The 25,059-nt window shown below is 38.9% G+C and overlaps 3 protein-coding genes across 7 annotated transcripts; 1 reads left to right on the top strand and 2 right to left on the bottom strand.

The window, feature by feature from the left end:
* Positions 1-568: 568 nt before the first annotated feature.
* klhl17 (kelch like family member 17) lies at positions 569-12,910 on the bottom strand. 4 transcript variants are annotated; one of them, XM_022234551.2, is made up of 11 exons: positions 9,556-9,924; positions 9,367-9,403; positions 5,499-6,019; positions 5,049-5,170; positions 4,580-4,801; positions 4,307-4,423; positions 3,952-4,165; positions 3,541-3,685; positions 2,972-3,228; positions 2,407-2,662; positions 569-2,154 (listed from the first exon to the last, which is right to left on the bottom strand). In XM_022234551.2, exons 3-11 carry the CDS (start codon positions 5,788-5,790, stop codon positions 1,947-1,949), a joined length of 1,833 nt encoding a protein of 610 aa, XP_022090243.2. In that variant the 5' UTR covers positions 5,791-6,019; positions 9,367-9,403; positions 9,556-9,924; the 3' UTR covers positions 569-1,946. The 4 variants fall into 4 exon arrangements, with proteins under 4 accessions (XP_022090243.2, XP_022090244.2, XP_022090242.2 ...); XM_022234552.2 differs by lacking the exons at positions 9,367-9,403; positions 9,556-9,924 and adding an exon at positions 12,879-12,910; XM_022234550.2 differs by lacking the exon at positions 9,367-9,403.
* exoc8 (exocyst complex component 8) lies at positions 10,126-21,764 on the top strand. 2 transcript variants are annotated; one of them, XM_022234548.2, is made up of 18 exons: positions 10,126-10,223; positions 13,312-13,467; positions 14,100-14,192; positions 14,374-14,465; positions 14,588-14,730; positions 15,025-15,104; positions 15,376-15,449; positions 16,660-16,768; positions 17,197-17,229; positions 17,837-17,989; positions 18,123-18,174; positions 18,441-18,585; positions 18,793-18,973; positions 19,102-19,352; positions 19,511-19,616; positions 19,848-19,942; positions 20,105-20,272; positions 20,559-21,764. In XM_022234548.2, the coding sequence occupies exons 1-18, from the start codon at positions 10,169-10,171 to the stop codon at positions 20,652-20,654; spliced, it is 2,082 nt and encodes a 693-aa protein (XP_022090240.1). In that variant the 5' UTR covers positions 10,126-10,168; the 3' UTR covers positions 20,655-21,764. The 2 variants fall into 2 exon arrangements, with proteins under 2 accessions (XP_022090240.1, XP_022090241.1); XM_022234549.2 differs by lacking the exon at positions 17,197-17,229.
* LOC110979027 (uncharacterized) lies at positions 21,593-23,735 on the bottom strand. Its single transcript, XM_022234471.2, has 2 exons — positions 23,596-23,735; positions 21,593-23,109 (listed from the first exon to the last, which is right to left on the bottom strand). Exons 1-2 carry the CDS (start codon positions 23,665-23,667, stop codon positions 21,808-21,810), a joined length of 1,374 nt encoding a protein of 457 aa, XP_022090163.2. The 5' UTR covers positions 23,668-23,735; the 3' UTR covers positions 21,593-21,807.
* Between the last annotated feature and the right edge of the window lie 1,324 nt (positions 23,736-25,059).

The raw sequence follows: 25,059 nt of genomic DNA, 5'->3' as shown, positions 1-25,059 counted from the left end.
GTGACTGACGCCTGAGTCACACACCGTTTCAAAGGCGCTTTATTCTATACCACTTCATTTACATCTCACACACCAACATTAAATAAAAACTGAATGCTTCAAATTATTATGCAGCTTTTGCTGGATATAACGACATGTACTTGCAAGACTATATCTTTGTGTCTGTATATTAACGAAACTTTGGAAACCTGGCTCGACAAAAGTCCAAAATGGACTTACTTCATTCCTGCAATCTCAAGAGTTTAAAGTTTTCCCGTTGATTTGAATGTTAAAAGGCATCTAAATGGATCTGATCACACAGAAACACTTTATGTTTCAGGCGCAGCTTTAGAATATCGCCAATCAACTAGAAATGACAGCTGAATAGTCTTCAGGTTTTCTCAAATCATTACCCACTGATGATTTTTTTTGCTGACATGATTAACATATATTAACATGCTTTAATAATAAATTATTTTTTCTTGCTAAACCTGGACCTATCTTTTATATATTAATGAAGTTATCCCAAATGGGTTATCTGTTGTACAAGTATATAACGATAAATGCATTGTTATTAAACAAAATGAACTTGGTTCAATCTCTTTGCACCTTTATTGTGATCCCAACAAACAATACTGATAGGGAATAAAATACTAACTAGGTTTTCTTTTGCACAGTTGATTCAGTGTGGGGAATCACACGATGGTAAAGTCTTGATGCCTGTAACAGCAACCAGGGGTCTGTGGATACCCCATTATATGGGAAATTGATGGCCAGTTTCTTTTAAACCATATCCCTTAAGAGGTTAGTTTGTAGGCTATAAAGACTGCAATAGAGTTAGATTATTGTAGGCTTTTTACACAGGAAAGGCTATGTATAACTCTGAACAGGTGCCTCTAACTGAAACCATTACTTGGGGAGTATCATTACATGTGCACGTACGTGCCAAGTGCTTTTGTTAATTAGTCTCAGTATCATTGCATAATGACATAACAGTGTGCTTTCATTACTTACACAGCATATGAAACTGACCTTTTTTAATTTACTAATGATCTCATTTAAGCAGAAAAAATTTATCTGGCAGCCCAACAACATAAACACATGACAGAAATAACAATAAGCTGGAATTCCTTTGAAAATGTAAGAATCTTCCTCCACGTAAGAAATAAGCCCTTCCAGGGAGGTAACTTTCCTTGGCCGACAGTACGTGTATATACAGACCTGCCAACCTCTCGTACTCCTTCCTGAGCAATACCACACAATAGATTAAAAGGTATTTCAATGAGTGCTCGATTCATTTACAATTCTAATTTATTATGTGGTGATGCCTGTCCTCAGGAAGGAGTACGACAGGTTGGCAGGTATGTATATAGCCTAATAAAACAGCACCATTATTAAATATATTATAATGCTGACACTGACAGTTAAATTTGACCAAGGTCAACTTCCATGGTCAATGTTTGGTCACCATCATCAAGGTTGGTTTATTATATTGTTCAGTCAAGATGTTGACATTAAGGGTTCTAACATGGAAAATTTATTGATCATCGTTTACTCAGGTCGTCAACAGTATTACATGTTTCACTCATTCACAGTCTTACTCTCATTAGTTTTTTAAATATCCAACAGCGATTGGTGCCTCCAAGCCAACCTTCACAAAGTCATCAAGTTTGTGTTTTTCACTGAAACCCTGCTGAACTCTCCCATTTACAAGAATGACAAGTGGACTAGTGCTAATGATGAAGACTTTACTGTAACCAATCAAATTCTACAGTTTCTACTGAGCAAAAGTGAGACTTCTTGAACAGTGTTTCACAGAACTCTGAATTGCTTACAGAATTGGTAACAAGTTCCACATAGTATATTTGGCAGCATTAAGGTAAAGCACTGTCACATCACCATTTTGATTTATGCTTGCAGACTGATATTAATATTGCACTGAATCCCAACTAAGTAAACTACCATCATCAGAACTTGACTTGATTTAATCCGAGGTGAGACACAACCTTGGTGACTGTGACACCTACACTGCTTCGTCTTGTTACCATGGTATTGATGGTGTTCCAATGATGAGATTTAGGGTCATAACGCTCCACACTATTCAGACTACTGCTGCCATCATTGCCCCCAACAACATAGAGTTGTCCATCCATGGCAACGGCATCATGGGTACTCCTGTTGAACGGTAATATAAGTTAAGATCATCAAGTTATCATCTGATCAAAACAGATCTGCATCCAAACCAGCTAGTTAATCATTCTACGTTTTTATCAAATGAACTCTCCGCAGCCATATTGGAATAGCCCAAGTTTTGCTTGGATAGTTGGCTTGCAACAAGCTGTTTGCTGTCACCAAAGGAGAGTTCAGGAATAATGCATCAATACCATTATTTGAAACCAAAAATCATTAATTGCTACCCCTACGTACCTCCTTATGCTCATAGAAGGCACAGGCTCCCATAAATTGATATCTGGGTTGAATCGCTCAGCGCTGCTCAGACATGCTGCTCCATCATTCCCACCAACAACGTACAAGACACCTTCAACCACCGCTGCCGCCGTAGAGCTCCTCCTACTGATCATGTGAGGCATCTGAGCCCAGGAATTTGTCTGTGGATCATACCTCTCTACACTGGATAGATGACATGATCCATCATAGCCTCCAAGTGCATAAAGACAACCATCTATTGGAATGATACATGTAATTACAGGAACATTGACAGGTTAAAAGAAGCAACAGACAAGGCAACCCACCCACAGGATTTCTGAATCCAAGTGGAAGCAAAGAGAACCAGTTCATAGTTCATAATTTCCAAAGCAGGAGATACTGTACAAGTCCCTGGCATTCACATAGACCCATTTATTATAGTAATGGGCAAAGCACAAAATTGCAGGAGAGTAAGTGATGATGTACATTCATTTAATATCTGGTTTTCTACATTTACACATTTTATCATTTTCATGATAAGCGCCATCACAGCAATCATACTCACCCATGACAGCAACTTTTACATATCGTCTTCTGGTTGCCATGGCAGCCACAGATGTCCATGTATTAGTCAGTGGATCATAGCGTTCAACACTATTTAGACAAGATGCACCATCGTACCCACCGATGGCATACAAGAGACCATTCAGAGAAGCAACTGCTAGACAACTACGCTTAGTACCCATTGGTGTGATTTCCTTCCATGTGTTTGTTTGTGGGTTATAGCTCTCCACTAAGGCTAGGTCATTGGAACCATCATATCTAGGAGACGAGTACAGATATACAAATAGTCAATCCTCTACACGAACAAGCTATGAAAGAATAAAAGTCTTCATTACTATAAAGAGGTGACTACATGTCAAAAAAGAAAATTTGTGTGTACATTATAGGCAGAGCAATTGGGGTATTAGTCAAAAGAATTCCTTCCTAGGCACTACAAATATCACAAAACATCAGGACTATTCCATAATGTCTCACAGTGGGCCTAATCACTCTGGTTGAGTAGATAGGAATTTTGCAAATTGTTTACAAACAGAAACTCTGCAATGCTGTACCATTTGCCATAATACTCACCCTCCTACAGCGTATACAAGCCTGCCAACGGTAGCCACACCAAGTCTGGCTCGCCTGCTACTCATAGGAGCCAATGGATGCCATGTGTCACTTCGGGGATCGTAACATTCACACTCGCTATGGATTGCAAATAGACTACCTCCACCTGAAACCAATTAGCCAAGAAATGAACTATGAACACCAGGTAAAGGGGAATTTTGACAGTAATTACATGAACCTTTCGTTATGCATGGACAAACACCTAATCTGTACAAAGGGTCAACATACAAAATAAAAGAAACAAAATAAAGGAAAATTTCTTGAAAAGGAATAATGGAACTGAGACTTTAGTTGAACTTGCAAAAAAAGAACTGGGAGAGAAATGGTGTAATGACACAGTATCTTTAACTTTTATTTACGATTCTTACATACCAACACAAAATAGCATCGGAACACAGGCTGAATTATGTCTCTCCTGGGTACGAGGTGATTGCATCACGGCTCGTTGCTCAGGTAGTAAGTGATATTTCAAGGCTTCAATCAGGAGATCCTTGCATTCTGGACTTGAACGAATGATAGGTTCAGTCTCTACAGTATTGACCAAGAAATCGCGTGTCAGAAGAGGAAGACGGACACGCTCCATCAACTACAGGATAAAAATGACACCAAGTGTATTATTGACATCCACCAACTTTTCATACACAAAACAACATCGAACACTTTCTCTACTTTCTTTGTTTCCTATCACTATCAATTTTATATGTCCTGATGCAAGGCAGGGCATTACCTTAGCAACGTATCTTTGTCTTGTTGGCATGTCTACTCTCACCCATAGCACCACAGCATTGAAGACATCTTCTTCTGATGTGATGTTCAACTGCTCACTGGATATGAGCTGCATAACCTATAACCAAAAAAGGCATGAAACTTGGGAATAAAAAGCTGCACTCCATGCATTAACTTGAACTAGAAACGAGTCATTAAGAAGCTGATTCTCTACAAATAACCTAATTAGATGACCTCTTGACCTTTTACACAATGCACCTTCTACCACATTTACCTCATCAGCAGGTAGATGTAGGTATTCCTCAGTATTGACAACATGGTTGAAGTTCTGCAATGAATAGAGATGAGATGATTGCTCCAAGTCGTAGCATCCATGCATATCAGCAAACCTCCTGATGCCAAGACAATTGGATGGATCCAGCTGACCAAGGAGGAACTTGCAGCAGGCATCGCGGACACTATGGAGTTGTAAAAGACTAGCTGCTGGCAGGAGAGACTACAGAAAGATGAGATTTGAAAAGAAGATTAGAGCACTTGTTTGAAGAAGCAAGCAAGCCATTATTACACTTGTCCTATAAAACTACTAAGAATCAATTTATCAGAGGTTAACATAAAATAATTTAGCATAAAGGAAGACCTCTTAAGGCTCAAAGATTAGCCATGAACAGCCAAAATGTCTTTCACAGAATACTTTGACATGGAGAAGTTCACAACTTTGGGTAAAACCTAATCCAAGCAGATACCTGCACATTCTTTTCACCAATGTTAATTTCTGCTGTGTATGCAAACTGGACTAGTTGCTCCACTGCCTGAGCTTCTATGTCACGAAGGTGAACCTCTGACTGACGAGATTCACTCATATCACCTGTAAAAAGCAGACAAACTATCTACATCACTCTTTATTTATTACAAAGGAAGTATGTGATATGGTAAGTTAAAAGTTGCATGGAAGGAAAGCATCCCAAACTGACAGCAGTGTTTACATTAAAAAATGTAGGTGACTGGGCACAAGCCGTCTATTTACCAGCAGCGGATTGGGGAGGGGGGAACACGACCCCAGCAAAGACCCCAGACCCCACACCGTAAGTGCATTTTACCATTGCTGTTTTAAATCACACACATCCTTTTGGAAAATCCTGGACCCGCCCCTGTGAACTCTGTAGTATTTACAATTTTGAAGAAAAATAACTCACTTGTAAACATTGCATGGAAGTAAGCACTACATGATGCCAATACAAGTTTGTGTGCCATGATTGTTTTATCTCCAACTTTCAGGACGATGTCACAAAGTGTGGCTTGTTGGCGCATACGGTTCATTGCTACAAATGCATCGTTGGCATGACGGGAAGCTCTGTGAGTGAAGAACTCTCCAAGCTTGGCATTCTGGGATATACAACCAACAGGACTGATCACCGGTGAAGCAGGGTGCCGGGATAAGGAGCGGTGATGACTGACTTGGACTGACAGTTCCGACTTCACCTCCATTCTGAGTAGTGTTTAATCCTACCCTGACAATTTGTGCTTGTTTAACCCGGATTTCTCCTTCAAAGTTTATGGTATCAGTACTTCAATTGATGTGAAGTTTATTCCGATCAGAATCTTTTGTTATATTTCAACATGAAATGGTAGCTTGCAATATGTCACTTCATGTCTGTACACATCCATTGATGAAGCATCACTCACGAGACAATCAAGTCATGATCCGCCACAATTTCTGCAGGCAAAAGGAAAGAAAATAAGATTTTATGACAATGCAAAATTGTATACAAATTGAATTACAACGTTTTACAAACTCAGTTACAGATTTAAGCTCATTAAGTCCAAGTACATGTATCAATTGATCAAACTGAACATGTCACAGCCCAACAGCACTTTAAAAGTACTAGCACAATTTTGTTTGTAGATCTCAAACATTTTAAGTTTCCTCCTCCATTTGGCTACCCTAGACCAGTAGACAGAAGGGAAGGTGTTTGTCACACCCTTCCAGGTAAAACCTACCTCCATGGTTAAACAAACTGTAAAGCTCAGTAACAAATGCATTCTGTAAGTACTGTACATGTAGGCTGACCCAGTCTGTACAGCTAAAGACAACATCAAACAAGGGGGCGTGAGGGGTTTTACAAGATCCTTTAGAGACCTAAATCCAATTTGTACACAAAGAAAGACTGGTTCTTGCAAACATGATCAGGCAAACACAAACACCCCACAAGCACTTACCACAACAATCACAGTAAAATTTTGTCCTTGTCTAGTTTTCAGCTCAGGGAGAAGTTTTTAAGGCAAATACGTGACTTCCTGCAATTTTAAACTGCTTGAATTCCTCAAGTTCACTCTTGCATATCATGAAAGAGCTTTAGCGTAGGCAAAAATAGCCCTCATCCTTCCCCTAAAGGCAGAAAGTTACAACAATGCACAACCTTGACTTCCAATCTGTAAAACTCCATGGATCATGCAACTTTGACTTCAAACCACTTTGGTAAATTCTTTTGAATCTATTTGGCCCAATAACACACAGTGGGTGGCTGCAGGTATTTTGTCAACAAACAGCAAGGTTTCAAAATGACAGGATGTATGGCCTGCTGACTCAAACAAGGCAACATACTTTTTCTTACATAACTATTTCATTCGTTGATGATTTTGTTGATGACACCCATCTGTTGTCTATATCATACATGTAGGAATCTTCTTGAAAAACAAATTGAGTGCAGATACAGATATTGGGCCACAATGGAATCCAACTTCATTTTTCATACACCAGCAACTGAATAAAGAACAAAAACAGAGAAAACTACACGTAATACAATAACAGTTAAAAAAGTTTCCTGCTTCCACCCCCTCCCCCAATAAGATGCTTCCTGTTTCCCTGACCTATCCTACATGTACTTTGACTGGCTGCAAAGCTTGTTTGAAAGGGGATTCTGGACCCCAAAAAAATGAAACTGGAAGTAAGAAAAAAGTGTCTATTGGCTGCAGTTTGAAAGATGAAAAAAGGTTCAGTAGACTTCTTTATTTAGACAGCTAGTACCCTCTAAAAATCTATCTTGCTATTCATATTTAATCAGTATTTAAGTGCCCCCAAAGGAAAACAAAACTGCTCCATCAAATTAGTACCCCAACAGAACCTAAAAAAAGGCTAAACACAAAGCACCTCAAAAGGCTCAATGTATGAAGCAAGCACATAATATCACCACTACATACTTCTCCCTGAAAAATGCTCCATCCAATAATGTCCAACGGAGAGTACATAAGCCAACATCAGTCATCATTTATTAATAACTTCACATTTCTAAATTTACCTGGACTGTGTGTGAGTGACTATGAATAATATCCAGAATGAATCACTCATATCGGTATGGTATGCAGGGATACAGTGTATGAACGTACATGTGCACTAACATGTACCATGTACAATGTACATGTACATAATAGTATCTATTGTACATGTACTGTGTAGGCTTCTCAGTGCCCTTTATTTCACTCACTGTGAGGTTTATCTACTGACCTACATGTCTATATAAGTACATTGCTTATTTCCATTGGCACAGTACTGTACAATGTATTTCATGATCATCTCCATGCACTTCTGGAATTTTTTCAGGCCTTTCTAATGTTTGGAATGTTGGGAATTATTTTGAATTACAGTATATTTGTGAAGATTTTCTTTTCTTGTCAAAATGATGAAATTTCAACTCAATTTTTACCATCACCTGTGATCAGTGATCACATCTTTTATGAAATACATATTCTTTTATTAAACGCTACAAATGCAAAGCTCCAATACATGCTTTAAAAATATGTCCATTGAAGTACATGTATTAAAATTATATTACATTGATATGAAAAAAGAATGGCAATTTTAATACATGTTTGTGCATGAATAAATAACAAATATGCAGTATGAAATTCTTTAGCAACAAGCATGATTGTTTATTTCTGATTTTGAGAAACTTACTTGATGATTTATTCAGTATCAAATTTGAGGTTTAGCTTGACCACAGAAAACAGACCAAAGACGTCCTTTGGATGGATGTGGACAAAATTAGGTCCTCATTTGGTATTGTTGGTGACGATGGGTCAGACCCACATTTATATCCTGATCTTGCACCCTCACTAGACAATAAAAACACATGTATCAAATGGACCACATGCCCACATGATAAGACCAGTCAATGATTCATGAGAAGGACAGAAGCATGTGGTAACAACACAAGGAAGGAAGTAAGCCTATTATTGTTGCTTATCTTCAGGTCCACAGGTTCTACAAATAATCCTTGCATTACACCAAGACAAAGATAATTAACAAAAACTGATGCCATGTCAACAAAGAAGAAGAAAGAAGTCTCCACAAGCTGGAATTAATGTCTTCAATACACAATCACCTGAGACTTCCAATTTTACATGTAACTCATCATTAGTACATGTGTAAGCACGGATGCTCTGACATTAAACATTTAAAGTTACTGCCAGGAAAAAGTGCCTGTATTTTTTATGGTGGGTTGTAGGTGATTGGAGCACTATCAACATTGTTACCAGGATTTCTGGTTGACAAAACAAGCTTATTAAGTAAGCAGCAATCATCATCAGGGCATATTTGAATACAATTGCAGTGCCGGTTCTGGTCCTTCTGACAACTGGGACCTCAGATGGAAAACAAAGACAAGTTGTACTGACTGGTAGGAATGCCTTTGACAAATTACTCAATTCTCCCTGTTAGTACACACTGTATTAACAAGGAAAAAAAACAGCTCAATCAACGATTACAGCACAGGACATACAGGTGCATGTATAAAACCCCAGAAACAAACAAATACATAAGAATAGCTAATATTCAAAGGTGAACATCAAGCATAAAAAAAAATACACAAAGAGGCACAAATAAAAATTATTAATTTTAGAAATACTAAAATTAAAACAGCATCAACTGTCCATGTTGAGCTCGCATCAATATCAATTTTGAGCTAGAATTAAAGGTTTTGCACACTTCTTTGTCCCACAAGGACTGTTTAAGCACGAGGACAAATACAAACTGAATAAAATAAGGGGAAGTAACTTAATACTCACTGAGGCCCTTGTTCTTCTCACCTCGGCACAAGGGCTACTGAAATTACAATTGAAGAATTATCAAATGGCTAGCCTACTTTAAGAAAGAGATCATGAATGGATTTCACAAAACCCGCCAAATCTTGACAAAGAACGAGCTCCAGCCCGTCCTTTGTCGAGGAAGCTATACAGTGATGGAATTGAACAAACCTTGGATTAAGAAAACATTCATGGCCGGTCCAGCTGTATGCAGATTGAAGAACATGCACCTGGCGTCAAGCCGGCGGACAGATGCTCAGACATGTCAGGAGTCTACATGGGCCGGGAGTGGTCCCTGGTCCATGCTAAGACCGGCCTGATTGATTGTTTATCATTTCCGCATGACTGAATTCACGTGATAAACCCTCAAAAATAACAACTGTACTCCAACAATCCTTGGCATTCGATGAACACACCTGTACACTATAGAAATGGTCATGGATTTGTTGAATTTGGATCAAAGTGGGGTGAAATTGCGGAATTTATACCGGGCTGGTCACATCATCAGACTAGCGCATGCGGCCGCCTGTTTGCATTGCACAAATGGACAAGTGTATTACATTTGAGGAGTTTTTTTATTGTAAAGCTTTCACGTTGTGCATAACTTTGTGTATTTTTCTTCTTTTGAGAGAAAATTACAAATAATTTGAAATTACAAAGGAATCAGTTATCACTGACCATCTGTTTTTCTTGTCAATATAATTAACTCAAAATAAATATGTGAATGTCCTCCCTGTAAAAATATGGTACAACCCTGTGACCCCGCCTACTGTCTAACCTAAATATGGCGGATCATATGAAGAAGCAGCTCTCGAGCGACGATTTTGATGCTCAAAAACGTACGTATCCCTTCCTAAAATAACAAAGCTTGGGTCATATTTCAAGACTCTGTGCATTAGAGCACATAAGCAATAAACTTATTTCAATTTCTATGAAGCCGTAAGCCGCCCATGAAGTTGAATATTTAAGTGCATTAGGCCCAACCCATTACCATTCCATTCACGCCCCATTCATAGCTGCAGCAGTGCGTAGTTGGGCTGGACCAACTAACTAGTAATATTGTTGACCAATTTCTTGGTGTAACTATAGAATGCAGGGCCATGCACGAATACACCCCCTAGAATCACCAGCTACAATGTCGCATCGGATTGGAGTGACTCCGGAAAGCTTCAAAGAAGTCGAATTCAGTCCAAATCGAGTCTACGAATTACAATGTCATGGATGTCCACAGAGTTCTTTTTGAGAATGAAGCAACATGAAATGAATGGAGATTGTCGAAAAAACCAAAGTCCAAACCGAGTGGCCCAAAATGTCAACCTTGTCCAAAAGTTTAGGCCTAGGCCCATGGCACTTCATCTAGGCCCCTATGACATGGTGCTGTAAATTTACTGATTACACTGTTATCAGTAAATTGTAAACAATATGACTGGCACATGCTGGGCATATGCAAACTGGACCTCTGTGCTGTAGTTGGGCTGGCTCAACTGTAGCACTCTAGTTGGGATGGTCCCAGTATAGTTGGGCCTGATGTTATACATGTAGTTGGGGCGTAACACCACTACTGTACTGCACCAAGTTTGATCGGTCGTGTTGGTACATGTAATTTCCTTCCCTCCTGCATAATGTAAACAGGACTAGGCCTAACCATCTCAAAATATGCTGTAAGTACCCTGAGTCGTCTGTACTCAATACAGTCATGACAGTTGCTCAAGTTTTGGGGATTGTACACATGTATATTTGGGGACCCTGTTCATATAAAAGAAGGCAGACCTACGTTTTAACTTTTGGATTCACCTTGGTAGATGTTGAGATGATCAATAGCACATAGGGCTGAGTCAATTTGAATTGTTCACTATTCGAATATTCGACCCTCAATTTGATCGAATATCCAAATAATTGGCCGCACAGACAGGCAGATTGTTTGATGAACAAACCATATTCAACATCAGTTGCAATAACACACACAATTGTACATTATGATCAATATAATAGCTTCTCACATCTAGGAGTGTCTCCAGCCTCGATTTAGCAAGATTTAAGAGATGAACAAGACTTCTTGCCCTGTTGAAAATTTCTCCTTTTAAATTGTTTAATGAATAATTTACTTTTGAAATCGTAAGATATCTGACCCTTTTTTTGAATCTGCTTGAAACAAGCCTCCATCGTGCAATTTTTCTCATTTAAAACAAAAGAAAATTTCCCTTCCTTCTCATGAATTTCGTATTCAAATATTCAAATTCGAAAAATAATATTCAAATATTTGACAATCGATTGAATATTCAGTTATTCAGATATTTGGCACAGCCTTAATAGCACATGACACATTGTGGATTCAAATTTGCATGGCAGGTTTACAGTTTGAAATTTCCAAAAATATATGTAGGGCCTAGGCTCGCCAGGGTGTTTTAGCTTAGGGGGCTTTGACGCTAAAAATCCTTCCTTGACAGTAAAAATGTGGCCTGGAAGATAACTCTTTTTTGCAGCAAATTTCTCATGAAACTTGAGTGTGGCAAGAAATTACAACCCTCAGCCACGTGAGATTACAAAAAGACTCAGAAATATTGGCAAAGTGCACCAAAAACTAGGAACAAAAGTTGCACCCACCATGACGGTGCATGTATTTGGCATACATTGTACACTACCCCACAAAATATCAGTTGGCTGCTGAAATTCCAGATAAAGTTCACAGTATTTCATTTCCTTCTTCCTGTATGTATTTTCTTTTCTAATGCGGGAATTTGATTTTTTTAAAATACTTTTCAGTGGTTTACTAAAGATGATTTTTTTTATACTTTTCAGTGGTTTGCTAAAGGTGAAGTTTTTTGACAAACACATAATGTTAACCCCCAAAATGTACATGTACATGGCTTGAGTTCATCCAAATGAAGGTTGAGTGTACTGTCGTATATTCACTAATAAACATGAAAAAAAATGTGTCTTGTTTTGCAGCAAAAGAAAAATAAAACAAAAAATAGCAAATAGTTTTTGATTTCTTGTTGATAAATATAATGATTGCCAAGGGCATACACTGGTAGGTAGCTCTGTCAACACAATAACTTTTAACATGTGTTACATAAGTGTCTGAACAGCACCCCCAGGTGTCCAATCACGGCCAGTCCCCACTTGTCATTGGTAATTTGTAGTGGGTACACAGACTAAAATGTTGTTGCTGGAAATGCTGAGAGCTTGATGAAAAAATATAGCAATGCACTCCAAGTGAGAAATCAAAATGTGCCATGTTACCAGCTCCACTGGTGTAGCATTATGTTAGGGTTCATTACCTGCATCATACATGTGTTGAATCATTCTACACTCTGATTTAGGAAAAATGTAGTGCCTGCATATGGAACTCTTTTCAGTAGAAACTGACTGCATGCAGTAAATATCAATTGGTCCTAAGTGAGTCAAAATTCCAAATTACATGTACAATGATTTCACTGGGAAACATCATTGGACTGTGGACTTAGTCTTATTCATTTTCAACATGTACTTACCAGAGTATGATGGTCTTCACTGGTGCAAGATCAAAGTTTATTACTAAAGTGTATTTTATCACAAGTCTTACCTGTGTTTTTCAAAGTACCAGTATTATACATGTAAATGGTGACTTCATTGCACGAGATGTTGTTTTGACAGCTGCTCATCAGGGCGTGGTGGAGGTCATCTCTTGTATTCATGGAACCCAATTGTTGAACTGGTTTGGGTTTGACACATACTGTACGTGTACATTAAGAAAACATGCTTTAGGTTTCACTGTACATGTAGCTGTGTTTGAGTAGTGATTTGTTGTTGGTCATTTTTCTCTTGTCAATGATGTCACGATCTTGGAAGATTAATCAAATGAATTTTAGGGGTAATTTTAAGATCTTAATTCTGATATTGAGATCCATGGCAATAAAAAAGTTCATCTGTATTTTTTCTCCCCAGATGTTTTTGACATCTGTTCAGGAGGTGACGTCTACAATGACCTCTTGGAACATCGTCAGAAAGTACAGATGCTCAGTGAGGACACAGCCATTAACCTCAAGAAGAATGTCTATAGAAATTACACGCAATTCATTGATACCTCCAAAGAAATATCTTGTATCCTTTCATAATAAATTCTGTTATTTAGGGGTTGTCCTATGTCAGTTCACTTTAACTTTGAATTCTGATTACTATCAAGATCCTCATTTTGATTGTTATGATAAAATTATCAACTTCACTTCTCATTCACCATGTCACCACAATCATTGGTGTTACCATAGTGATAAGTGTTATTATTACCTAAAACGGGTCACTTGGGAGACATTCCCATAGGAACGTGCATAGGAACATCCCATAATTCAATATTCCTTAATCGGATCTTAACCAAACTTTGCATGTTTTCCTTTCAGACCCTAATCTATCATCTCCCAAAATGTGGACACTAAAAATTGTCCTCCTTTTGGTAGTTGGAACATTAGGGATATATTGAAATGTCTCCCTAATGACTGATGTCTCCCTAATGTTGAAAAAATTACCACAAAATGTCTCCCAAGTGACCTATTTGGAAATATTACTCTACTTTTATTCTTATTTTTTTCATCGTCTTTTCAACCAAACAAGCAGCACTACATTATTATTATATCATGTACTTTATTACCACCCTCCTGACCATAATTAAGACCACCACCCTCGTTACTAGGTTCTATTCCTGTCTTCCTGTAATCTTCCTGAATTCATCAGTCTATCAGATCTTGAAGGGGAGATGTATCAATTGAGTCATGTTCTGACAGAACAAAAAGCCATCATGAGTCAGATGTTGGAAATGTCCATTGGAAATAAAGGTAATAACTTTTTGATTTTCTCATTAACTGTTATAAATTTTTGAGGTTCTGGCAAATTGTTTCATTTTTGTATGTTAACAAATCGTAAGTAATATATTTAACTAAGGCACATTTATTAATCTAGGAGTTATAATGTAATTTCTTCCAATATTTTTCATTTAAAATTTTTTTCTGCTTCCAGAGGCATCGGCAAGGAACAAAGATATGCCTCAAAGTAAAGATGACCAGAAGAGAACCATAGCTTCACTCCTTGACAGAGTGGAAGGATGCTCAGTGAGTAGTGATTAGGATCAATTTCTTGATCATGATCTCAAAGAATGTTAAAGTACTTGGAATGCTTCAAGCTCCCAAGGGCTGATTTGAGCTGCCATATTTTCCACTGTGATTCTTTGCAGCGGATTACGGAAGTCCCAGGTAGATACATTGTCCACGATGGTGACTTGGTTGAGTTAGACACGGACACGTTCTCTGAGGTTCAGCGTGTACATGCTTACCTGCTGAATGATAGTCTGGTCATTACAACATTTGTACCAAACAGGTGAGATCAGTACGAAGCAACCAACTTGTTTTATGATTAAATCTGATCACCATGGTATTATCTTTTCAAACATCCTGTCTTAGGTTCATTTCAACTCGGAACGTAACCCAGGAAGACATTTGTTGTATTGAAATAAACTTTAATGTCTGCAAAACTAAACTATAGACTAGGTTCTACAGTCAGATTTTGGTGGATTTAGGAAGCTTGGTTTCAATGGGATTTTGTATTGATGTCTCACACAGTTACTACATAATGCTGTAAGATTGCTCTCTGTCATATTTCCTCCTGTTATAGACGAGGTCCAGTAAGATACAAATATCAAGTTTTGTATGAATTGGACAGCCTGGCCGTTGTAAATGTCAGAGATGTTGGCCGTAAGTAATCAGTTATCCTGTGACTTTGTTGAAATTATAATTTTAAATTAGATTATGCTGGTACATCAAACTCTGTAATTTCACATTGTCTATCATTGTATCTGTTGCAAGCAAGGGTCCACACTTTCGTGAATGACTTGGAACATTAGTAAAGGCATCAGTTATAACATGTGTCATTCTCTTAACACAGATTAATTTGGATTTCATATGCAAATTTCAAATATGTGAAAATTCTTGATGTGTTGTGTATGCCTGTTTGGTTTGTTTGTAGCTGTGAAAAATGCCTTTAAGATTCTCATGTTTCCTGATCAAAGAATCTACAGGGCTGATAACTCAAGAACAAAGGTACATATTAAAAGTCATTACAACTTGTGACCTTATGTAAAAGTAATTGTCAGTAGATGTACCAGATGTAACTAATCAATCGATGTACCTAAGGAGAAAGACACGCTAATATTAGATGGGACTGTGACAAGTATATAGCACTAGTATCACTGTGTGGACCCATGTAGAAAGACATGCCAATAAGAGATGGGTGTGTGACTAGACAGAGCACCAGCACTGTGTAGACCCATGTAGAAAGACGTGCCAATAAGAGATGGGTATGTGACTAGATAGAGCACCATCACTGTGTAGACCCATGTAGAAAGACATGCCAATAAGAGATGGGCATGTGACTAGATAGAGCACCATCACTGTGTAGACCCATGTAGAAAGACATGCCAATGAGAGATGGGTGTGTGACTAGATAGAGCACCATCACTGTGTAGACCCATGTAGAAAGACATGCCAATAAGAGATGGGTGTGTGACTAGACAGAGCACCATCACTGTGTAGACCCATGTAGAAAGACATGCCAATGAGAGATGGGTGTATGACTAGATAGAGCACCATCACTGTGTAGACCCATGTAGAAAGACACGCCAATAAGAGATGGGTGTGTGACTAGATAGAGCACCATCACTGTGTAGACCCATGTAGAAAGACACGCCAATAAGAGATGGGTGTGTGACTAGATAGAGCACCATCACTGTGTAGACCCATGTAGAAAGACATGCCAATAAGAGATGGGCATGTGACTAGACAGAGCACCATCACTGTGTAGACCCATGTAGAAAGACATGCCAATAAGAGATGGGTGTGTGACTAGACAGAGCACCATCACTGTGTAGACCCATGTAGAAAGACATGCCAATAAGAGATGGGTGTGTGACTAGATAGAGCACCATCACTGTGTAGACCCATGTAGAAAGACACGCCAATAAGAGATGGCTGTGTGACTAGATAGAGCACCATCACTGTGTAGACCCATGTAGAAAGACACGCCAATAAGAGATGGCTGTGTGACTAGATAGAGCACCATCACTGTGTAGACCCACGTAGAAAGACATGCCAATAAGAGATGGCTGTGTGACTAGATAGAGCACCATCACTGTGTAGACCCATGTAGAAAGACATGCCAATAAGAGATGGCTGTGTGACTAGATAGAGCACCATCACTGTGTGAACCTATGTAGAAATACACGTTGATAACAGATTTTCCCAACTTTTGCAGCGTACTTGGTTAGATAAACTTGAAGAAGCCAAGAAGACCAAAGCTGCAGCTGATGCCCATAGGAGAGAGTTGGCTGAGCAGATGAGTGTGGAGTCCAGCGATTATAATCGTAAGTCATTATAAATAATGAAAATATTGATGAAAAGTCAGAACTGATTTGAAATTAGCATGTTAGTGGTTGGTTTGTAAGATGGCACTGTATTCTCGCAAGACCTGTTCACAGTTTACTCTTGCTAGGAATACTTTTGTCCCCATGTTGATAATTGTGCCTGAATTATATTGTCCACTTTAATTTTGTTCATGGAGAATTATTACATCCCAAAATACTCACCAAATAGCACTGCAGTGGGTTTGACACCAGGCTCTTTGGACATAAAAGAAAAGAAGGTACTTCTTTGATTTAAACCACCCTATTCATTTGTTTTAACCAGCCAGTGATGTTGAAGTTTAATAATTCCCTGTACTAGTTCATTAACATGAAACTAAGTTAGCATGTGCATTCTTGTATCTAATTTTTACAGTATATTTAACTTTCAGACAAATACGATTTGGGATTCTTGCCTTTGGAAGGTACACAATTATGCCTGCATTTCGCATGAATAGATAACTTGTATTGAGCATAACGGTCAACTAAGGATGAAGAAACTGGGTAGTTGTTTTGATTGAAGAAAGAGAAATGGAATGTGCAACTTTGCAGGGATGACTGCTGCATATTTGCATTGTGATGGAGAGTCCCAGTAGATCCATTTTTCAAAATAAAAATTGAACACAAATAACCATGTTTGTAATGATCTGATGTAGCATTATTGTACGTGCTTGCTTTTATATGAAGTTGTCTCCATTTGTCACAAATTCAGTGCATGACCAATTAAAAAGCATAGTGTACATTTACACCATACCATAAGGTGTTAGGATTTAGCCTTGATTCAAATAGCAAAGTATGTAGTTAGCATCCTGGATATAAAAATGTCAGTTATTTAGTAATTTCCCAGTCATGCTGGTAGCACTTTGGATGAGTTGTTTTTTAGCATGTATTTGTAACTTGTACCCCTGAAATGTAGGAATGCCCCCTCTTCAGGGGTTATATTGCATGTGTACCTGCACCTGTGGTTTGCTTTTTGCTGGTCTGGTGCTTCCAGATTCCAGAGTGATAACTTTTTACTTGGCGCATTTCTAGCCTTTGATGAGGAGGATGATGTGACATCACCTGTAGTCCCTGTAGAATCAACAAGCATGCTCAAAGTGGAATGGTTACTGGAACTTCCTGAGGATCTGGACATGTGCATTGCACAGAGGAACTTTGAGGAAGCCACGGATCTCATCATCAAAAGTATGTAGAAGATGTTTATCTTGAAGAATATGCATTCCTTGAAAGTTGACCTCCATCCATAGAATAATCTTTAAGGTATTGATAAGTTTTCTAGGCTTTTTTAATAATTGATCTTTGGGGGTTTGTTTTGCAGCAAACACCTACCTTGATTCAGTTCCACAAAGCCCTGCACTCAAAGAAATGAGGTAAAAAATTCAGTTCTTGTTCTTATCTTTTCCATGCTAATAATTACTTGCAGTCAAAGAGAATTTTCTTAGTGTAGACCTGATTAACTTATTCACTTTCGATGTAAACATAAATCAAACTGAGTCACACAAGGCTCTGAGTGAGACAAGGGAAATTTATTGCAGGAGAGACAGATTGAATCCAATTGTATGGCACCATTTACATTTCCCGTAATCCATGGTGTCACCATCGAACGGAAGTCACATGATTCCTGTCTTGTCTGCAGGGCTCGTGTTGATCACCGTGTGAAGCAGCTAACCGATGTCCTGACTCGCGAGTTACAGGTGTCACCTGACCGATCACTCAGAGGTGGTCCTCAGGTCACTCGCAGGGCAGTCACTCAACTCATTCGACTTGGACGAGCTACTCAGGTCAGAGTTTCATTCAGAAGTTGTTCTTAATGGCTGTATTTTAAGCTTGCTTCATATTAATGTAGATAGAAATAAAAAATAGATTTGATTTTGATGAGAATAAGACAAAATTAGTCATTTATTATTTTCCCAATTATGTTTTATTTGTAAGAAAGTTTCACTCTCCAGTCTTTGTAGTAATAAACAAAATTCCCCCCTCTTTTAAAGGCGTGTGATTTGTTCTTGAAGAATCGCAGTGCATCAATCAAGCAGTCTCTTCGTCAGTTGAGGATTGAAGGTGCTACAAGCATGTATATCACCAAGTTGTGTGGTGTCTTCTTCCATCACATCATTGAAACTGGGAAGGAATTTCGCTTTACCTTTGCTGAGAATCAAGGATGTTTCTCAGGTAATGAGGCATGTCTTATTGTCCCTCTTGTTTGCCGTTAGTGTGTGATTCTGTGGATATATGGACTTCTTGCTGAAACCGTCTGTATTGTGGTTGATACTTCCTAATTGAATGTGTTCCCCTCACAGCTTTTGTTGTCTGGAGCAAAGCTGAGCTGAAAACCTTTGCCAATCACTTCTCACGCCAAGCCCTTGCCAAGAAAACCAGCTTATCAACTGTTGCAGAGTGTGTGAGTATAGCTCGTAGTTACTGCCAACAACTGTCTGTAATTGGCTTGGAGTTGCTGTTTGCATTGAATTCATTGCTCTTGCGAGGTATTCGAGAAGCACTGCAGTACAACAAAGACCAACTGATCGAGGCTTCCAGGCATAGGAATGTGGTAAGTTATCAAACTTGTACGATTTTTGTTGTAATCAGTGTTGTGGAATCTTTTACTTCCAATTCACTCAAGTTATCCAGAATTCACTGCTTTTTTGGAGCATTTTTGTGGATTTAGAAGAGTAAATTTATTTTAAATCATGTCTTGTTTTTCTGTAGGACGAGCGATGGTTCCCATTGAACCTGAAGAACCGTACTGCTGCAAACACTCTCATCCAGGACATGCACCTGTTGGGATTTGAAGACTTTAATACTCTGGTCTATGGTGAGTGCAATTCGGTTGGACGATTGAATCATAAAAATAGAAAAAGAGTTTGCAATGGCACATAATGCCTATCATTTTGTCAAATTCATCAAGTTTTTTTTTCATCAGAACCATGTATACTACATCAGAGGCTTATCATACTTTGCTGTAAATCCTCCTATTTTTGTTTTGTGATCCTGAGAAATCCAACACCTGAATTCCTGACTTGAATCTTTTATACTATGATTTCAGACGAATGCTTTGTGAGGATTTCCAGCAGCAATGTTGCTTTCACGAAGGTATTACTGACGTTTCTTCACGATGCACTCAAACTCTATCTTCCAGAGGTAAGTCATAGTTTAGGACGTCCTCTTGCCCCCTACACAAACACCCCTTGATCCCCACCCCCTCCCCAACATGGGGGGGGGCGGAGATTATGCTTTTGCTACCATTAGGAAGAATGATATGACTTGTATATGACATGATTATCAACCTGTTTTCTCTTGTAGTTGTATCCTGATTTAGTCTGGACCATTAAGGATGTGATGGACAGCCATGTTCATCTGATGGAGACAGCTGTTACCTCAGACAGATTTGAGGATGAGAGACATTTTATCATGAAGAATGTTGATTACATATTCAACAGACTGCTGCCACTCCTTGAGAAGAAGTTGAAGGTGGGTATACTGTACCGTAGCGTGAGATGTATTACGGAAAGCCACAGTTTTTATTTTGTAATTATCTCTGTCGCAGTTGAAAATAAGATTTCTAATTCTCCTAGGACATTGAGCAAAATTATAATGTCACAGTACTCTGTCATTGCACCGTGTTGTCTCAGCAGAGTCACAGTATATAGTGAAACAGTTACTAATGCCACAACACAGTCTATGACTTTGAGTTTTTGCCAGTCATCACAGTTTTATCCAACACCAATTGATTTGTGTGTGACTTGCTTGCCTACAGAATGTTGCCGATCGTAGCTTGAAAGAACTGAAAGAGTTACACAAACGACATGAAGAAATCATGAAGAAAGTCCTTAATCTTGGAGCATTGATTTAAAAGGTAAATGATGAAAACCATAAAATGAGTTTTGGAGGTTGTGTCAAGGCTTTGATGTTGCCGTTATTTTTGTGGGAAACTATCAGAATTTTGAGCATTTTGGGGGATATTTTAATGCTTTAATCCGCAAGTTGGGTTGCAGTCCGTTGTGTTTATTTTCCATCAGTGCAATATTATCTTCATACGTATAAGGACAAATGCTGTACTTTGATTCTTACATGATGACGGCAAATCTTGATTGTTGGTATTAAATTTACCAGATAAAAAGTAGAGATTACAGAATGTTTGACATGAAACATCCATTAATTACCAAGCAAAATTGTACATGAGTCGCTAACATTATTAAGAAGACCTGAAGGCATTCCACTTACAGGGGATAACTAAGTCAATTTAATTGCAGTGTGTTGGCCTTTGACGTGGCATTATTTTTATCAGTGAAATTCAGTTTTTTGGTGGGTTTGGAAAAAATTCTTAGAATTTTTCTGATTTGCTCAGCATTTGGACTCTGATACATTGCGCAAATAGTAAATAGTAAATTTTAGTTGAAATGTATATGTGACATCTGCAACAGTCTCTCAAGAAAGTAATTTATTTTGAACGTTGCCTTGTAGGATTACAAAATAAAATGATGCACAAAAAAGACTGCAAAAATGGAATTCAAATATTGTCTGTAAATCTTGGGTATTTATTAGGCTTACTTCATGTTAATTACAATCCAAGATTGACTTGTAGGAATCTTAAAAAATCAACAGTAATAGGTAGTCAGTTTTTGGTTTCAATTCAAATTCTCTTGAGTTCCCCACATTATTCATACCAGAGAATTTGCCACTTGTTGAAAAAAGTAATTATGGAACTACATATATGTTATCAGGCCAAATTTCACTTGATTGTGTCATATTAGCAGTAAACGTTAGGATATTTGCTACATGTATGTAGCCTTTGCAGAGATTTTAAAGAGCAATATTGTGATGATAATGGACATACATGATGGAGTAATCATTCTTGGTAATATCAATAAAGACATGCCAGCAAGATCAAAGTTATTCGAAGGTTTTTTGTTGAAATGGAAGAAATTCATGAATAAAACCAGTATGATTTTGGGCCATTAAACCCCAAGATTCTATGAGCACTGCTTTGTTATGTTGGCAGCAGGCTATGCTTCATTTATGATCTCATTCAGCCGTTTGATCTTGAAGTCAGGACCAGTCTTGGACTCGCCAGGCATGGCAGTTGGTTCTTTGATCTTGAAGTCTGGACCAGTCTTAGACCCAACATGCATGGCAGTTGGTTCTTTAATCTTGAAGTCAGGACCAGTCTTAGACCCAACATGCATGGCAGTTGGTTCTTTAATCTTGAAGTCAGGACCAGTCTTAGACCCAACATGCATGGCAGTTGGTTCTTTAATCTTGAAGTCTGGACCAGTCTTAGACCCAACATGCATGGCAGTTGGTTCTTTAATCTTGAAGTCTGGACCAGTCTTAGACCCAACATGCATGGCAGTTGGTTCTTTAATCTTGAAGTCAGGACCAGTCTTGGACTCGCCAGGCATGGCAGTTGGTTCTTTGATCTTGAAGTCTGGACCAGTCTTAGACCCAACATGCATGGCAGTTGGTTCTTTAATCTTGAAGTCAGGACCAGTCTTGGACTCGCCAGGCATGGCAGTTGGTTCTTTGATCTTGAAGTCTGGACCAGTCTTAGACCCAGCAGGCATGGCAGTTGGTTCTTTAATCTTGAAGTCAGGACCAGTCTTAGACCCAACAGGCATGGCAGTTGGTTCTTTAATCTTGAAGTCAGGACCAGTCTTGGACCCAACAGGCATGGCAGTTGGTTCTTTGATCTTGAAGTCTGGACCAGTCTTAGACCCAGCAGGCATGGCAGTTGGTTCTTCAATCTTGAAGTCAGGACCAGTCTTAGACCCAACAGGCATGGCAGTTGGTTCTTTGATCTTGAAGTCTGGACCAGTCTTAGACCCAGCAGGCATGGCAGTTGGTTCTTTGATCTTGAAGTCTGGACCAGTCTTAGACCCAGCAGGCACGGCAGTTGGTTCTTTGATCTTGAAGTCAGGACCAGTCTTGGACCCAGCAGGCATGGCAGTTGGTTCTTTGATCTTGAAGTCTGGACCAGTCTTAGACCCAGCAGGCATGGCAGTTGGTTCTTTGATCTTGAAGTCAGGACCAGTCTTGGACTCCGCAGGTATGGGAGTTGGTTCTTTGATCTTGAAGTCTGGACCAGTTTTGGACTCCACAGGCATGGCAGTTGGTTCTTTGATCTTGAAGTCAGGACCAGTCTTGGATTCCGCAGGCATGGCAGTTGGTTCTTTGATCTTGAAGTCGGGATCAGTCTTGGACTCCACTGGCATGGCAGTTGGTTCTTTAATCTTGAAGTCGCGACCAGTCTTGGACCTTATAGGCATGGCAGTTGGTTCTTTCACTTCAATATCATGGTACGGGCCAATCTGTAATGGTATCATAAAATGTAAAGACAAACTTATGTTTAGGAAAAATTTGCTATGATATGTTATAGTTGTTAAAAATTGAATCGACCAAGAACTACAAAGTACATGTATTAGTGGGAGTGTTTCCGTTATAAAATTGTACAGAGATTGAAAAGTGCTGTTAATTTGCTTTACTTGATTGAATTGATTCGATTGGAAATCGTGAAAACTTCCATCAAAAAGAAGTGTTTCTGTTTTGAGAAAATGAGTTGCTGCCAGATTTTGATGAATTTGCACAAATATAGTTAAACTTTGACGGGCAGTTGCTGTGTAGAATGCCCGGATCTGATAATTGGATTAAATCCTATAATTTCTTGGCAGAAAGAAAGAAACATCCCAAACAGCATACTATTTCCCAACATCAAATCACATCAAATTGTTCCCATATGGGTCCTTATTACCCCGTGATCAGATTAAATAAACTTATCTTCAAAAAGTGTAACTTACCGGTTTTCCTGATGATAGCACGCATATGTAGATAAAGGTTGCCATGACAACCGTTTTGTACAACAGCGTCATCTCTGCAGCTTCTTTTTTTGGGCCAGAAACGGTCAAAGAAACTAACACCAGCTTTGCGAGTGTCAGGAAAAATGTTCCCCAGAGGATGAATGCATTTCATATCGTTCCTGATTTGTCGAAATACTTTGTGATTCTAATTATTTGTCGACCTTGATTTACTCTTACTGAAGTGGACAGAAATAATTGACTGCCATTTAGCATCAGACTATAACTACAGGAGCAAACATCGTGCACTAGCTGCATACGAAACCTAAAAGTACTTCCGCGCAATTTTTACGCACTACGGGACATTTAATGCGTTGCCTCTTGTCAGGAGATTAGTTTGGAAAAGTGATGAGATACCTTTATACTAGCCTTGCAGAAGAATGCAAGAAATATTTCCAAATGTCGGTGTATAAATTTTCGAGAGTCTTTAAAATGAATGACTCCATTTGTTGCTGGTACGTATGGGGTTGGATGCAACGGTTCCCCTGAAGTGTAAAATTGCTGACCTTGGAAGACTGCTTATTGGTCAGAACTCTGCCATTTGTGCTGTTCTCACTGTTCACCATTAGCGATATTGGCTAGAACGCGATACTGATCCCCTCGCAGTGGTAAGGCACCCATCTTGGACGTGTTTCAGTTCGCTTTGTAAATTTACGGAGTGTCTGTTGAGATCGAACAGTTATAGAAATTGGGAAACCAAAATTTCGAGAGAAAATAATTTATTACTGCAGACGGATGGATTGGACGGGCGACAGAAAGTGGAGGGGTAGATCGTGTGGAGATTAAACGTATCATAAACGTTTGCTGCGTTTGCCAACGGTCCAAAAGTAGCTGTACACCGTGCATTAATCTGGGCATACCCCACATCATCGCCTGCGTGTTGGCCTGAGTGAGTGTTTGGATTACCCGGCGTAGTGGTTATGTTATGGATCTGGAGCGACTTTCACATCATTTCGGTTGAATTCGATCGACTCTCGTAGTATTGAACATGAATGAAATTGTGATGAATCATGACGTTCAGACTGTTACTCCACTAGTTCCAAAAACGAAAATGTGAATTGCAACAGACACCGGCAATATTGTATAAGTACCGATCGGCGGTGGGGGGCGCCAAATAGGGGTGGGTCCATGTTTGCTCAGATGGATGTTCATCATTGGTAAAAAAAAAAGGTGGTTTTATACCGTAGTACCAGGCATCCCCGTTTTTTCCTGTTTTTAGCCCGGGAAGTAACCCCCCGTAGATCCACCATAGCGGATAATGATTTTTGGGAAGCGTCAATTTCGTTATCGTATACAGCTATCAAGTGTCTTAATTATAGGCTATCATGACGGATAAACGTCCTTACGTTTGTTTAAAAGATACTACATGTATAATAATTATTTCACTGCGATCATGCTCTTCGGATT

The sequence above is a fragment of the Acanthaster planci genome, linkage group LG16 (genome assembly GCF_054643075.1).
Source record: "Acanthaster planci isolate LZ-2023a linkage group LG16, COTS_SCS, whole genome shotgun sequence".
Taxonomy (NCBI): Eukaryota; Metazoa; Echinodermata; class Asteroidea; order Valvatida; family Acanthasteridae; genus Acanthaster; species Acanthaster planci.
The sequence above is the reverse complement of the archived record's forward strand: the minus strand, read 5'-3'. Positions and strand labels throughout refer to the sequence as shown.